This window comes from Nerophis ophidion, linkage group LG03, assembly GCF_033978795.1.
Source record: "Nerophis ophidion isolate RoL-2023_Sa linkage group LG03, RoL_Noph_v1.0, whole genome shotgun sequence".
NCBI classification, from domain to species: domain Eukaryota; kingdom Metazoa; phylum Chordata; class Actinopteri; order Syngnathiformes; family Syngnathidae; genus Nerophis; species Nerophis ophidion.
The window spans coordinates 56,804,196-56,820,449 of NC_084613.1; the positions used below are offsets into that span (position 1 = coordinate 56,804,196).

General features: G+C 42.9%; 1 protein-coding gene across 1 annotated transcript in view; it reads right to left on the reverse strand.

Annotated features, from left to right (window-relative positions):
* Window positions 1-6,759: 6,759 nt before the first annotated feature.
* The window catches only part of kcnk17 (potassium channel, subfamily K, member 17), a 25,461-nt gene continuing 15,966 nt past the window's right edge, over window positions 6,760-16,254 (reverse strand). Inside the window, exons 2-5 of the mRNA XM_061893735.1 lie at window positions 14,998-15,112; window positions 11,730-11,896; window positions 8,555-8,723; window positions 6,760-8,486 (exon numbers count right to left, since the gene is read on the reverse strand). Of these exons, the coding sequence (XP_061749719.1) occupies window positions 8,239-8,486; window positions 8,555-8,723; window positions 11,730-11,896; window positions 14,998-15,112 (699 nt within the window). The 3' untranslated portion in view covers window positions 6,760-8,238. The remainder of the gene's footprint in view (window positions 8,487-8,554; window positions 8,724-11,729; window positions 11,897-14,997; window positions 15,113-16,254) is intronic.

Genomic DNA, 16,254 nt, shown 5'->3' on the forward strand with positions numbered 1-16,254 from the left:
TGTCACACATTTCTGCTTTTTCTTTCTCTTTCTTTAACGGGAGACGATCTTGCAAGTCAATGACTATATATGTCATGTGTCAGCAGCCAACCGAAGGTTTTGTAACTTATAACCAGGCTTTCGTTATAATTCATATGCCAATCAGGTTGAATCTAAAATGTTACTCAAAGGATTGGAATTGAATCAGTTGTTGCTCATTGAGCCTAGTGAGAATCCCTTTTAAGTCGGGACGGTGTGGCGCAGTTGGTAGAGTGGCTATAACAGCAACCTTAGGGTTCATGGTTCAATCCCCACCTTTTACCAACCTCGTCCCATCCATTGTGTCCTTGAACAAGACATTTCACCCTTGCTTTTGACGGGTTGTGGTTAGGGCCTTGCATGGCAGCACCTGCCATCAGTGTGTGAATGGGTGGATGTGGAAATAGTGTCAAAGCGCTTTGAGTACCTTGAAGGTAGAAAAGCGCTATACAAGTATAACCCATGAATGACTACTAAATGAAAATTACAGCTGAAAATGAGCAGTGGCTCCAAACCTAAAGCTCCCATTCATCACTTCAGTACACGTTTATGTGGAATGTAGTTACTTTCCATTTATGTATTATTAACACTCATACAATCAAATTAATAATACTGTATTTCCTTGAATTGCCGCCGGGGAACTAATTAATTTAAAACCTCTTCTCACTTCTGCACGTATCAAAGGCATGTGGTAAAAGTGAGCATGCGCTTATTATTTTAAAACCTCTTCTCACTCCAGCACTTACCAAAGGCATGGAGTAAAAATTTGAGTGTGATGTAAGCTTTGACCTTAAATCCTACTGAATAGCTCTTAATCTTCTTCCCTTTATGCGATTTCAAATTACCAGTATTGAAATCAGCCTCCTCCATTTTGAAAATGATGACAGGGGAAGTGTCACTCGTGACGTCACGAGTTTGACCCGGCGGTAATACTGAGCATGCGCTAATTATTTTTCGAAGCGAGTTTGACTCGGCCGTAATTCAAAGCAGGCGCATACTATATGCCCTGCGGCAATTCAAGGAAATACGGTATTTTCTAAAACTGATTAATAACAATTTTGAATTTGGATTCATTGTCACAGTCAATTTCTTGCTTACATAAAATAAAGTAACCTAAAAAAAGACCACAATATTCGGACTCAGATGTAATTTTATTGTTAGAATGTCATACAGGAACATTTTATAAAATATTGTATTTGTCATTTATTTTTTAAAACTTGGGTTTGGGTTTATTTCTAATTGAAATGTACAAGTGAGCACACCTGTCACAAATGTTTGCACTGACGTATGCATTGACTTGATCACTGACAGTATGAAAATCCAGGCCGCCTTTCAGGTAACAATAAAAATAAAAATAAATAGTGATTAGTCTGCAACTGTACCTGATTTTTTTGTGATTAATCCCATGAGTAACTCGTTATTCTTGACAAACTTAAATAATACCTTAACAAGCGTGATAGGTATCTCACCTGAGAATAGTTGGACTTTCCGAAGCAGTGGTCTAATACGCCACAATAAAACTGAAGAAAACAAACGCGTGGCACAACATAGGAGAGCAGTTTCCTCAGGCCATTTGCATCTAGTTAAAAAGGAGCGCCCCCTTGAGGAAGCTGATGTCTAAATTCTGGATAGGAAGCATCGCTGGTTTGAAAGAGGTGTGGAAGGGGTCATGGACGTCAAACTCGAACGACCTCCAACAAGTTGTTTTGCCACCAGCCAGGTTAACTACCTATTGCCGTGTTTTTCCGACTGTAAACCGCTACTTTTTCCTACGCTTTGAATCCTGTGGCTTATAAAACAGTGCAGCTAATTTTTATGAATTTGTCTTTCCTAACAGCCATAATGTTTTGTGTTCAACAAATAGTTGTCATAAAACACCCATAGAGACACGAGCTGCATTTCCATTACCCATAGAAATACGCAAAACCTAAATATTGCAATAAAAAATGGTAATGAAAATACCCACATTTCAAAAAACCTCTCAAACATTGTAACATTTTTACGCTGTCATGAGGTGGTTTATCAGAAGTTTCAATATTGAAGGGTGTCGCAAAAGCAACACTTTCTTTGTATTTCCGGGGCACTTAAAAACTGAACAAGCAGGGCGCGAGTGCAGGACAGTTAGGGCAGATGGGTCGTTTTGGTCTCGCTTCCGATCGGTCAGCCGGGGGAGCGAGGCAGCACCCCGGCAGGTCTCTTCCCGCAGGCTCAGAGAGAAACAAACATTTTCCAAACAATGTCGAGGGTGCCCTTGAATCCACAAATTGTCTGAGAATTCTTGGTTCGCAATTCTGTCCCAAAAATCCCTTATGTGTGGATGCTGCACTACAAAAGGACATTGTCTGCGAGAAATCACCCGCTGCCTTAGTCTTCTATTGACGACGACGGCAACAGCAGTGGCTGCAATTGTAATCAACTCCAAAACCATGAAATCGCTAAGCGTCCCATTTCTTTAAAGTGGAGTCTCGCGGGACGAGATTTTACAAGAATTACCGCTCTTGAAGCAAAATACCCTTAAATGAAAATACCTACAAATGGCAAATGTACTTTGTTGAAATTAAAGTAAAGTTAAAGGCCTACTGAAACCCACTACTACCGACCACGCAGTCTGATAGTTTATATATCAATTATGAAATATTAACATTGCAACACATGCCAATATGGCCGGTTGAGATTACTAAATTGCAATTTTAAATTTCCCGCGGAGTTTATTGTTGAAAAAGTCGCGGAATGATGACGCATGCACATGACGTCACAGACTGTAAGGAAATAAGCTTTAGCCTTTAGCCGCACAAACACACGGGGATTTCTTCTTTAAAATTCCCGGAGGTGAAACTTTACTATGGATCAGGGCGGTCAAGCGAACATGGATCCCGACCACTCTTGCGCCGTCCATACAGCTGCCGTCGACTTCCCTCAGAGACTGGCCTCGAGACACCCGTGGACACACCCCTTCCGACTATCGGGTACTATTAATCTTACTAAAACACTAGCAACGCAGTAGAAAGATAAGGGATTTCCCAGAATTATCCTAGTAAATGTGTCTAAAAACATCTGAATCCGTCCCAATGCAATTGCCTTTTTTTTTACTTGATTTTTTATTTTAATTTTTTTCTATTCCGCTATCAATATCCTCAAACAGAAATCTTTCATCCTCGCTCAAATTAATGGGGAAATTGTCGTTTTCTCGGTCCGAATAGCTCTTACTGCTGGTGGCTCCCATTAAAAACAATGTGAATATGTGTGGAGCCCTGCAACTCGTGACGTCACACGCACATACTTCCGGTAAAGGCAGAGCTTTTCTATTAGCGACCAAAAGTTGCGAACTTTATCGTGGATGTTCTCTAGTAAATCCTTTCAGCAAAAATATGGCAATATCACGAAATGATCAAGTATGACACATAGAATGGACCTGCTATCCCTGTTTAAATAAGAAAATCTAATTTCAATAGGCTTTTAAAGTACCAATGATAGTCACACACACACTAGGTGTGGCAAAATTTGTCCTCTGCATTTGAACCATCCCCTTCTTCACCCCCTGGTAGGAGAGGGGAGCCGTGGGAAGCAGCGGTGCCGCGCCTGGGAATCAGTTTTGGTGATTTATCCCCCAATTCCAACCCTTGATGCTGAGTGCCAAGCAGGGAGGTATCGGGTCCCAGTTTTATAGTCTTTGGTATGCAAAAATTATGACTTACGGCTAGTAGCTACTAGTAGCAAACAAATTCGCTTACCAACTCGGCTTAATATCTCAACATCGACACACTCGTTCATCGCAACTCGGCCCTGATGGTCGGCACCTATAAGTTTACAATTAGTTGTAAAATGTTGGACGGTTGTTTTTACGATAGCAGGCAAATGACAACTTTAAAACATACGGGCTTCAGATGTCCCCAGGCCTAACCGAGTAGTCGCATGATCTCTGGGATCACTAGCGCCCTCTACCACCAGGAGGCGAGCCTCACACAGTGCGTCTTCGCAGCCGTTTTATGATTGCCCAGCACAAGAAATACGTTACACACATACAGTTGTTGACAAAATACAATGTACATTATATACCTCAGCTAACTAAACTATGGAAATGTATAACATAATTCATATAGCAATACGGTCTCACTGCACAGCAGACAGCAGTTAGCCGAGTCATTGTGCAATCCATGGTGACTGGTGAGGCTCAACTGGCTGTGACTCACCGCAAGTCTCTTCTCAGTATTTGAACGGCAAATGTGAAAATTCAGCGATTTTGAAGAAAAATTATCTAAAACTGGTGAAGTTAAATGGAAAATAACTTTATAGTATAATCACTGGATAGACATTACAATTTTATTTTTTTATTTTTACATTGTTTGTCTTTCAATGATGGCAGTGGCCTCACCTGCTTCCCCTGACTGCACATCACTGCTAACAGAGGATTTATGATGGCAACAGTTTCACCATGGAATTGATGATTATTTAAAATTACAGTATTACCAATGGGAAAAATGTGTGGCGTTGTGGGTCATGTAACAAAGCAAAATAAAGAACTGTTCAAAGCAGATACGAACAGTCCGTCTCCATCAGAGTAGGCCTATCTGATGTGAGAATATATAAAAATACACTTGCCATGAGAATAATTTAAAAGCTTCCCTTCTGTGTACAAGGTTCCACTTCCTGTGTATGCACTAAGGTTCCGTACATTGTTAAGGTCACGACAATTGGAAACAGTTGGTTTACATGTGCTATAATCTAAACACCACAATGAACAGGCTGTGAATAAGGAAGCTTCTCGAGGATCCGTCTTATACCATATATTTTCAAGAACATTTTTAACATAATGATTTTTAATGAAGTTTACGAAATGCGGAAATTAGAGGCCAGTCAAGTCGCCACACTTCTTCACTGAACCTTGGCCTAACAAGCATAAAGTTATTTTTTCTTGTTCAATGGCCACAAGCAGGAGGAAAAAACTGCCTAATCGTGTGTCTTCCTCTGCTGTTTGGACTTTTCCAAGTATATCTCACGTTATTCTTTCCATTGACTTTGGCTTGTAGTCATTTTCCATTCTGTTGCTCCTCCTCACTGACTTGCTGGTAGCTCCACTAAGTGGGGGAGATGTTCGTCCCTTGCAAGGCCTGCAGTGTACTGACCTGTAGGAGCATACGCAATCCTCACAATGCAACATTTTTACTCTCTGCACATGGAACAGAATAAACATCATTGCATGAAAATGTAAGTGGTCATTTTTTTTAAATTCATTAAATGTGTTTAAGGTTAGACTCAGACTCAATTGTCTTTACATTGGTTTTTGGGTGTTTTTAGTGCAATACCACCGTCTAGTGGTTCCATAGCTAATTACATGAAGAATAAACCCATCTATCCATCCATTTTTCCCACCGCTTGTCTGGAGAAATAAAACAGGGAGCGGGCAATGGGGTCGGAATAAATTAAACTACAAACATTTGAAAAAACCCAACATACTCAATTAAGTGTATTAACTTTTTTCAATGTTGTGATTTTAACGTTAAATAAATAAAGTTGTACATATATGTTTTAATACATATTAAAATAAACATTTTAAAAGACTACATCATATTTATTATTGAATAGAAAATCATGAAAACTATTTATTATCATGTATTAATTATTAATTGTGTGAATAAGTTAAAACATACATTTTGTCGGATGTGTTGGATTATGCTTTTAAAATATACATCCATCCATCCATTTTTCTACCGCTTATTCCCTTTTGGGGTCGCGGGGGGCGCTGGCGCCTATCTCAGCTACAATCGGGCGGAAGGCAGGGTACAACCTGGACAAGTCGCCACCTCATCGCAGGGCCAACACAGATAGACAGACAACATTCACACTCACATTCACAGACTAGGGCCAATTTAGTGTTGCCAATCAACCTATCCCCAGGTGCATGTTTTTGGAAGTGGGAGGAAGCCGGAGTACCCGGAGGGAACCCACGCATTCACGGGGAGAACATGCAAACTCCACACAGAAAGATCCCGAGCCAGGATTTGAACCCAGGACTGCAGGAACTTTGTATTGTGAGGCAGATGCACTAACCCCAACATCGTTGTTTAAAAATAGTAAAAATTGTGATTTTTTTTTTTTTGGATCATTTTATATTCCAAACTTTCCCCCCTCCTTCCATTGCATTAATTTGATTATTTTCAATGTGGCCTTATTCCACCATTGTCTCCATCTTAACATTCCCATTAAGTTAAAATCATCTTCTTTTTCTCATAATCCATCCATTTTTAATTTTTTTCTGAATGTGTTTTTGTAAAATTTCAACTATCCTTTTTAAGTATTTAGCTAATATTCCTAAAACTGTATTCTCACTATTGTAATTATTTGTTAACATACATTTTTTGGGGGAATTTTTATTACTGTGGGTTCTTGATTTTCATTCTGTTATTTTCTATTGTATTTTTTGCTACTGTATGATATTATTACGCTCACTATTTTATGTTTGTTTTTTCATATATCGTATTTAAAAATGTTTATTTCATTATTCTCCAGTGCGGATGCCTCAAATGTGATGTGTGTGTGTGCGCGCGCGCGTGTGTGTGTGCGTGTGTGTGTGAGTGTGTACGTGTTTGTGTGTGTACGGGTTTGTGTGTGCGTGTTCGTGTGTGTCTGTGCGTGTGCGTGTGTGTGTGTGCATCTAATAGAGAGCCAAATACTAGAGTCTGTGAACATTGCTCCAAAGTCAGGATTTTTTGGTTGATTTAATTTGCATACAAAAGTAAACATTGATAGGTGCAAAGGCAGCAATATATGATAAAACAAGCTAAAGAAGGACTTCCCTATTCACCCCCCCAAAAATATGCTAAAGTGATTTTACGACTTCCGGTGCTGACGTAAAACAACCCGCGTCCCATATGTGACCGTAGGATGAACAAATACACCACGATACTAAGACTATGGTGGCCATTAACAGTTAACTTTTACAGCTGGGTTGGCCAAAGTGCGGCACAGGGGCCATATGTGGTTTGTGACTCGTTTGTCACCGACCTTAAGCACATTACAAAACAAACACAAAATAGAGATCTCATTTTTCACCCCTGGTGGAGAAATCTATCAAAATTAGGGTGGTCCTAAAGAGGTAGGCATTTTTCAGAGGTTTCAAGAAAATAACAAATACAAGAATGTGTGTGTGTGTGTGTGTGTGTGTGTTTTGTTGGTGTCAATCCCTTGCCTATGCATGAAAAATGCTACATTTGTTTGATTGATACATCCACACAAATCAGGAAGTGAATAAATAAGAAATATAATGCACAGCAGTGTTTTTCAACCACTGTGCCGCTGCACACCGTCTGGTGTGCCGTGAGAGATGATCTAATTGAACCTATTTGGGTTAAAATATTTTTTGCAAACCAGTAATTATAGTCTGCAAATGATGTGTTGTTGTTGAGTGTCGGTGCTGTCTATAGCTCGGCTGAGTAACCACCTACTGATATGTAACTCTTACATATCAGTAGGTGGCAGCAGGTAGCTAATTGCTTTGTAGATGTCGGAAACAGCGGGAGGCAGGGTGCTGGTAAAAAGGTGTCTACTGCTTAAACCAAAAAATAAACAAAAGGTGAGTACCCCTAAGAAAACGCATCGAAGTTTAGGGAAGGCTATGCAGAACAAAACTAAAACTGAACTATAAAGTAAACAAAACCAGAATGCTGGACGACAGCAAAGACTTACTGAGGAGCAAAGACGGCGTCCACAAAGTACATCCGTACATGACAATCAACAATGTCCCCACAAAGAAGGATAATCCATCCATTTTCTAATGCTTATTCCCTTCTGGGTCACGGGGGGCGCTGGAGCCTATCTCAGCTACAATCGGGCGGAAGGCGGGGTACACCCAGGACAAGTCGCCACTTCATCACAGGGTAAAAACAACTGAAATATTCTTGATTGCTAATACAAAGTAGATGCGGGAAATATCCCTCAAAGGAAGACATGAAATGGGGCGGTTTAGCTCGGTTGGTAGAGCAGCCATGTCAGCAACTTGACTTTTTACCGTCAACTGAGTTTCGTTTTTTATTGATTTCTGCTGGTGGTGTGCCTCCGCATTTTTCCAACGCAAAAAATGTGCCTTGGCTCAAAAAAGGTTGAAAAACACTGATGTACAGTATATTTACTGTGTTTATAATAAATAGCAACAGCAGGTGGTTATGTTCAACTAATATAGTTTTCTAAACTTTAAAAATATCTCAAATTGACTTTGGCCGCATTTTACTGCTTTAGAGGCGGCCGGTTGACCTCTTTTTCCTCCTCCAACTGTGTGTCAGGGTTGTCGGCCCCCACACAATCTTCCTCCTCCTGCTTGCTGGCCCCCCACCACCGCTTGAGGTGCATGTTGAGCCCCTCCAGCATGTCAATGGAGTGGTTGATGATGAGCGCCAGCCAGGCCAGGCCGAAGAAGATCCAGGAGGCCATGAAGATGCTATACCACTCGGGGTACACCTTGTCCGGGTTTTTGTCTGCAAAGTGACACCCAAAGATGCCCATCAACGATCCTGGTATCAAAATTTGAATGTGCCAACTGTACCGGCCACAAAGTCTCCAAAGCCGATGGTGCTGAGGGTGATGAAGCAGTAGTAGATGGCCTGTGAGTAGGTCCAATCTTCGCGGAACTGGAACACGATCATGGGGACGATTAAGAAGAAGAGCGCTCCACACAGGTAAGACACCAGGTGGACCAAGAAGCTTGTACACGTCTAAATTAAGAGAAGTGAAACAAGTAACATCAAAGACTAAGGCAACACACTGTAGTCTATTGCTTGTATTTCGTCATGTGACTTTTTCTTGGAAATGAAAAAAAGTGGTGGTCAGCCAACCTAAAGTGGCTGTTGTACAGCAAGCAGCGCACACACAGTCTGAGTACGCAAGTGGCCTAGAGCTTCCTGCAATAAGTAAGTCAAATCTAACAGCATTGGAATAGATCCCTGTACTATATACAAAAAAAGATTTTTTGCGTGATCGCAAGGATTATACGTCCTTCGCGTTCCCAGACATATGGAACTATTGAGCTCCAGACGCCATTTTGTTGCGGTTGCACACGCCATTTACAAGTATGTTTATCCCAGTCTTTATCAAAATATAATTATGGATGTCAACATTGTGTATGTGCTGAAAGCTTCATTTATGATTTCTGCCTTTGGTAAAAGCTTAACTCTTTTAGGTTGTAGTAAATGGGTTATACTTGTATAGCGCTTTTCTACCTTTAAGGTACTCAAAGCGCTTTGACACTATTTCCAAATTCACCCATTCACACACATAATCACACACTGATGGCGGGAGCTGGCATGCAAGGCCCTTGCCACGAGCCATCAGGAGCAAGGGTAAAGTGTCTTGCTCAAGGACACAACGGACGTGACGAGGTTGAAAGAAGGTGGGGATTGAACCAGGAATTCTCAGGTTGTTGGCACAGCCACTCTCCCAACTTGGTCACGCCGTCCCCGCCCCCATTTCTCTCACTTTTTTTTTTTAATTAGACTCGCCGAGTTGGTGCTTTTCGAAACCCTAGTAAAAATGTAGTTTAAGAACGCCAAAACAAGTTAAAATACAAATAATATCAAGATGATACTGAAATGGGAAATTACAAATGTTAAAAGTACGTCCGACAAACCTACTCAGTGGCCTGGTGGTTAGAGTGTCCGCCCTGAGATCGCGAGTTCAAACCCCGGCCGAGTCATACCAAAGACTATAAAAATGGGACCCATTACCTCCCTGCTTGGCTCTCAGCATCAAAGGTTGGAATTGGGGGTTAAATCACTGCTCCCCTCACCTCCAGGGGGGTGAACAAGGGGATGGGTCAAATACAGAAGACAAATTTTGCCACGCAGTGTGTGTGTGACTATCATTGGTACTTTAACTTTAACTTTAACTTTAACAAAGTGATCACTGCAAACTCATGCATTCTTCGACTCTGCTCCCTGGGACTAGAGTGTGAGCTGCATGCTTTTCTCGCCATTGTGTCGTAAATCTTTGCACTGTTCCTCCCTTTTTGATTACCTCTTGAGGAACTCTGATGAAACTTTCATCCTTTTTTTGCGATTTAAACAGTTCGTATAGCCGAAAACAACACAAGATTAAGGCATGTTTTCTTTGAGAAAGGCTAAATGGCGCCTAATACCCATTGAGAACAGAGCTAGCTTGACCACCAGGTATATTTTAACGGGAGGAACGGGAGCTCGACGTGACGTCATTTAAAATCCAAGGAATACACTACAGCCATCTAAGGTCTTGGAAATCCAACTGCATGCATAGTCTAGCACTGTTTTTTTCAGACTATAATCCGCTACTTTTTTACTACGCTTTGGAACCTGCGGCTTATAAAACGATGCGGTTAATTTATGGATTTTTCTTCACTAACAGCCAAAAAGTTGTATATTCAACAAATACTTAAAAAAAACCAAAAAAAAAACAGACGCTGAAAAATTATGCTAATATTTCTGCTATGGCGCCATGTTTTAGACAAGTTCGCTCAAAGAAGGTGCTGTGGGTTGAAAATGTTCTTCCTGTTTCGTGCCTGGAACAGGAAGTATATTCTGTTTCATCTACTATTCGTCCATAGCGTTTCTGCTCGAAAGGATTCTTCATTCATCACTAGCAACATTTGTAAGTTTTACAATATAACTAAAAAAAAAAATCATACTTACTGATCAGTCCCATGTGTGATGTCTGTAGAAGTGTTTTAATGCACATTTGTACGTGCTATCGTACAAATGTACGATAGCACGTAGTAAGATGTTCACAAGTTTCTGTGTTAGTATTATTAACTTATAACGGTATTCAGTTTGTATTGTTTCACTTTAGTAAATTCACCAAAACATCACCGTGGACTTATTGAGTCTGTTTAACTGATTGGAGAGCTAGCTTCGCAGCTAGCGGGTCCATGATGACGATGACTTCTGTTTTGTTTGATCAGCCGTTTTCTTGCTGTGCGACTGTTTGGAATCAATTTAGGTATGTAAATAAAAATTTACAAAATATTTTGTACTGTTTTATACACCACGCTGCAACTACTGAAATCCAAGTAAGATTAAATATCTCAAATAAGGGTGATATTTGCTTATTTTCTCTCTGAGAAGATCATTCTTCTCACTAAGCAGATTTTATGTTAGAGTCTTTTACTTGTTTTAAGGGTTTTGTTCATAAAGTATCTCAGTTAGATATTACAGCTGTAGCTGAGATTTTTTGACCTATATTGAGTAAAACATGCTTGAAACTAGAATATCAACTGTTGCAAAGCTGTGTCATTAACACTCACAAGTACAAAACTGCTTTTCAAAAGAAATGTTTTACTTCAAGCATGAAAAAAAAAAAGTCATGATGCCCAGCGCATATCATTATGTCAAGATAAAGACACTAGCATTTACTTAATTTAATAATATTTTTCCACATATTGAGCAAAATGGTCTCATTTTTTTTCTACCAAGAAAAGTACACTTGTTAATAGTGAGAATATACTTATTTTAAGGTATTTTTTGGTTCATTGGGGTTAGCTAATTTTACTTGTTTTTGAAAGTCTTGTCAAGCCAAATTTTCTCGTTCCACTGGCACATATTTTGAACACTGACTTTTTGCTGTGTATCTGCGGCTTATGGCCTGACGCCGCTAATATACTGTATGTAAAAACATTTACTTATTCTACAGTTTAGGGGGTGCGGCTAAAATACTGGTGCGCTATATAGCCAAGAATTATGAGGGGTCTTCCTCACCCGTCTGCCAGTTTTCCCCTCCAGGAAGTTGGAGATGTTCCTCTCCGTAACTAGCATGTATTTGCCCACCCTGTTGAGCACCACCATATTGAGCGGGATGCCAAAAAGGGCAAAGAACACACAGAAGATCTGACCAGCTGTGGAGCTTGGACTCATGTTTCCATAACCTGGAATACACAAATGAATCACTCCATGTGTTTAGGAAGCAAAACAAGGACATAGTTGTTGCTTCTAAACCAGAACATCTTCCCAAGAACCAGCATCCTTTACAGTGGACATTTCTCATGTTGTAACCGATGTCCCAATCGAGGGGCCGCTGCCGATCACCACCTGGTGGTGAGTTGGCTGCGATGGTGGGGGAGGATGCCGAACAGACCTGGCAGGCCCAAACGCATTGTGAGGGTCTGCTGGGAACGTCTGGCAGAATCTCCTGTCAGAGAGAGTTTCAATTCACACCTCCGGGAAAACTTTGAACATGTCACGAGGGAGGTGCGGGACATTGAGTCCGAGTGGACCATGTTCCGAACCTCTATTGTCGAGGCGGCTGATTGGAGCTGTGGCCGCAAGGTTGTTGGTGCCTGTCGTGGCGGTAATCCCAGAACCCGTTGGTGCACACCAGCAGTGAGGGATGCCGTCAAGCTGAAGAAGGAGTCCTATCGGGTTCTTTTGGCTCATAGGACTCCGGAGGCAGTGGACGGGTACCGACGGGCCAAGCGGTGTGCAGCTTTAGCGGTCGCGGAGGCAAAAACTCGGACATGGGAAGAGTTCGGGGAAGCCATGGAAAATGACTTCCGGACGGCTTCGAAGCGATTCTGGACCACCATACGCCGCCTCAGCAAGGGGAAACAGTGCACTATCAACACCGTATATGGTGGGGATGGTGTTCTGCTGACTTCGACTGCGGATGTTGTGGATCGGTGGAGGGAATACTTCGAAGACCTCCTCAATCCCACCAACACGTCTTCCTTTGAGGAAGCGGTGCCTGGGGAATCTGTGGTGGACTCTCCTATTTCTGGAGCTGAGGTCGCTGAGGTAGTTAAAAAGCTCCTCGGTGGCAAGGCCCCGGGGGTGGATGAGATCCGCCCGGAGTTCCTTAAGGCTCTGGATGCTGTTGGGCTGTCTTGGTTGACAAGACTCTGCAGCATCGCGTGGACATCGGGGGCGGTACCTCTGGATTGGCAGACCGGGGTGGTGGTCCCTCTCTTTAAGAAGGGGGACCGGAGGGTGTGTTCCAACTATCGTGGGATCACACTCCTCAGCCTTCCCGGTAAGGTTTATTCAGGTGTACTGGAGAGGAGGCTTCGCCGGATAGTCGAACCTCGGATTCAGGAGGAACAGTGTGGTTTTCGTCCTGGTCGTGGAACTGTGGACCAGCTCTATACTCTCGGCAAGGTTCTTGAGGGTGCATGGGAGTTTGCCCAACCAGTCTACATGTGCTTTGTGGACTTGGAGAAGGCATTCGACCGTGTGCCTCGGGAAGTCCTGTGGGGAGTGCTCAGAGAGTATGGGGTACCGGACTGTCTTATTGAGGCAGTCCGCTCCCTGTATGATCAGTGTCAGAGCTTGGTCCGCATTGCTGGCAGTAAGTCGGACACGTTTCCAGTGAGGGTTGGACTCCGCCAAGGCTGTCCTTTGTCACCGATTCTGTTCATAACTTTTATGGACAGAATTTCTAAGCGCAGCCAACGCGTTGAGGGGATCCGGTTTGGTGGCCACGGGATTAGGTCTCTGCTTTTTGCAGATGATGTAGTCCTGATGGCTTCATCTGGCCGGGATCTTCAGCTCTCACTGGATCGGTTCGCAGCCGAGTGTGAAGCGACCGGAATGAGAATCAGCACCTCCAAGTCCGAGTCCATGGTTCTCGCCCGGAAAAGGGTGGAGTGCCATCTCCGGGTTGGGGAGGAGACCCTGCCCCAAGTGGAGGAGTTCAAGTACCTAGGAGTCTTATTCACGAGTGGGGGAAGAGTGGATCGTGAGATCGACAGGCGGATCGGTGCGGCGTATTCAGTAATGCGGACGTTGTATCGATCCGTTGTGGTGAAGAAGGAGCTGAGCCGGAAGGCAAAGCTCTCAATTTACCGGTCGATCTACGTTCCCATCCTCACCTATGGTCATGAGCTTTGGGTCATGACCGAAAGGATAAGATCACGGGTACAAGCGGCCGAAATGAGTTTCCGCCGCCGGGTGGCGGGGCTCTCCCTTAGAGATAGGGTGAGAAGCTCTCCCATCCGGGAGGAGCTCAACGTAAAGCCGCTGCTCCTCCACATCGAGAGGAGCCAGATGAGGTGGTTCGGGCATCTGGTCAGGATGCCACCCGAACGCCTCCCTAGGGATGTGTTTAGGGCACGTCCAGCTGGTAGGAGGCCACGGGGAAGACCCAGGACACGTTGGGAAGACTATGTCTCCCGGCTGGCCTGGGAACGCCTCGGGATCCCCCGGGAAGAGCTAGACGAAGTGGCTGGAGATAGGGAAGTCTGGGCTTACCTGCTTAGGCTGCTGCCCCCGCGACCCGACCTCGGATAAGCGGAAGATAATGGATGGATGGATGGATGGATATATATATATACTGTATATATATATATATATATATATATATATATATATATATATATATACAGTATATATATATATATTGACTTGGTGAATTCTAGCTATATACTCCTCCCCTCTTAACCACGCTCCACCCCTGACCACGCCCCCACCCCACCCCCCACCTCCTGAAATCGGAGGTCTCAAGGTTGGCAAGTATGGTGAGCGTCACACCTGCTACTTTGCTAAACATGCTGGATAATGCCAGGAAAGTAACTTCTGTCAACACACCTCTAATTATATTTCAATTCTGATTTTTTTTTTTTTTTTTTTGAACATGTGTCAAGAGGTATGGGTACCAATTTGGGTACGGGATACTGCATCCTTGTTGACATTACATCTGTTTGCAGACTCGCACAGGCTCCAGCACCGCGATATTTACATTGCATTTGCCATAGATTAGCATTAGGCATCAAATTTGATGATTTATCACGTAACACACCAAACTGTTACATTTCATTAAAAAAAGAAAAAAAGAAAGACTGACAGATTTTTGAACATCCATCCATCTATTTTCTAGCGCTGTGTCCCTTTCGGGTTCGCGGGGGGTGCTGGTGCCTATGTCAGCTGCATTTCGGGCGGAAGGCGGGATATTCCCTGGACAAGTCAGGACAGTAGGGCAAAAATGACTCCATAATGACATAATGCGTTGTCACATGCCAACATGTGTGTTACTGACCTATGGTGGTGACCACGGTGGCAGCGAACACAGCTGAGCTGGTGAATTTCCAGAATCCGTCCGCGGTGCTGTTGCCTTTTAAACTCAAACCCACTTTGGATGCGCCGTTAAGCACCTGGCAAACAAAAAGCAGAGGCACTACACACGCTGCTGCCCACTGCTCCCCTCACCTCCTAGGGGGAGGACAAGGGGATGGGTCAAATGCAGAAGACAAATTTCGCCACACCTAGTGTGTGTGACAATCATTGGTACTTTAACTTTAATTTAACACACTTTAGTACGGACATTGGGGAGTTTGATTGTGTGTGTGTGTGTGTCAGTCTGTTACATAACAGTCAGGAGGTGTGGGAAAGATTTAACAGCGAATATCGATGATGCAAAAAAAAAAAAACTCCCTTTTTAAAGCTTACAGGACATAGACTAAAGTCTTAGGACATGCATCATCGTTCAATGATGGCTTTTGCTACACCCCGCATTCTTGTTGTGGGAACAGGAACTTTCGACCTTCCAAATTCAAATATTCTCATGCACACACACACATATTGCAGTCTTCCCAAAAGAGTGTAAAAGGGTGGACCAAATATGGTACTTTCTTATTCTACGTTTGTAGTTGTTACTGTCAATGAGTGAGTACAATGGGGAATACGGCCCACCTTCTCACCTGAGCGTAAGGTGAAGGGTTAATTATTTTGCAATGGAGTCTGCTAAAAACACATTTTAAGATATTAAACACTTTACCGCCATCTGGCTGCTAAAGTGATTAGTGCACCCTCCCAATTCGTCATGTTTCATATGTCGGGTAAAGCGTGATGACTGAATTTTAGTGCCCCTCCCGAAAACCTCATGGGACAACAATTCTCCCAAATTCCTCCAGACAACAACTTTAGCGTCCTCTATAACCTGTCGTCATGTCCGCTTTTCCTCCATACAAACAGCGTGCCGGCCCAGTCACATAATATATACGGCTTTTACACACACATGAGTGAATGCAAGGCATACTTGATCATATTGATGCAGGTCACATAGAGGGTGGCCGGATAAACAACTTTACTGTTAGTGTTACATATATGCGCCACACTGTGAACTGTTGCGTCGGACCAGTACTTCCTCCCAGGGAATATAAGTTAAGTTAAGAAGGACCATCAAAACAGAATTGGAATATTTTCAAGTTTTACTAAAGCTCTAAGAGGTCAACTTACCCGATACATTCATATCGGCTTCTCTAGTTGATCTGGCATTCCAAGGGAAAAACACTAT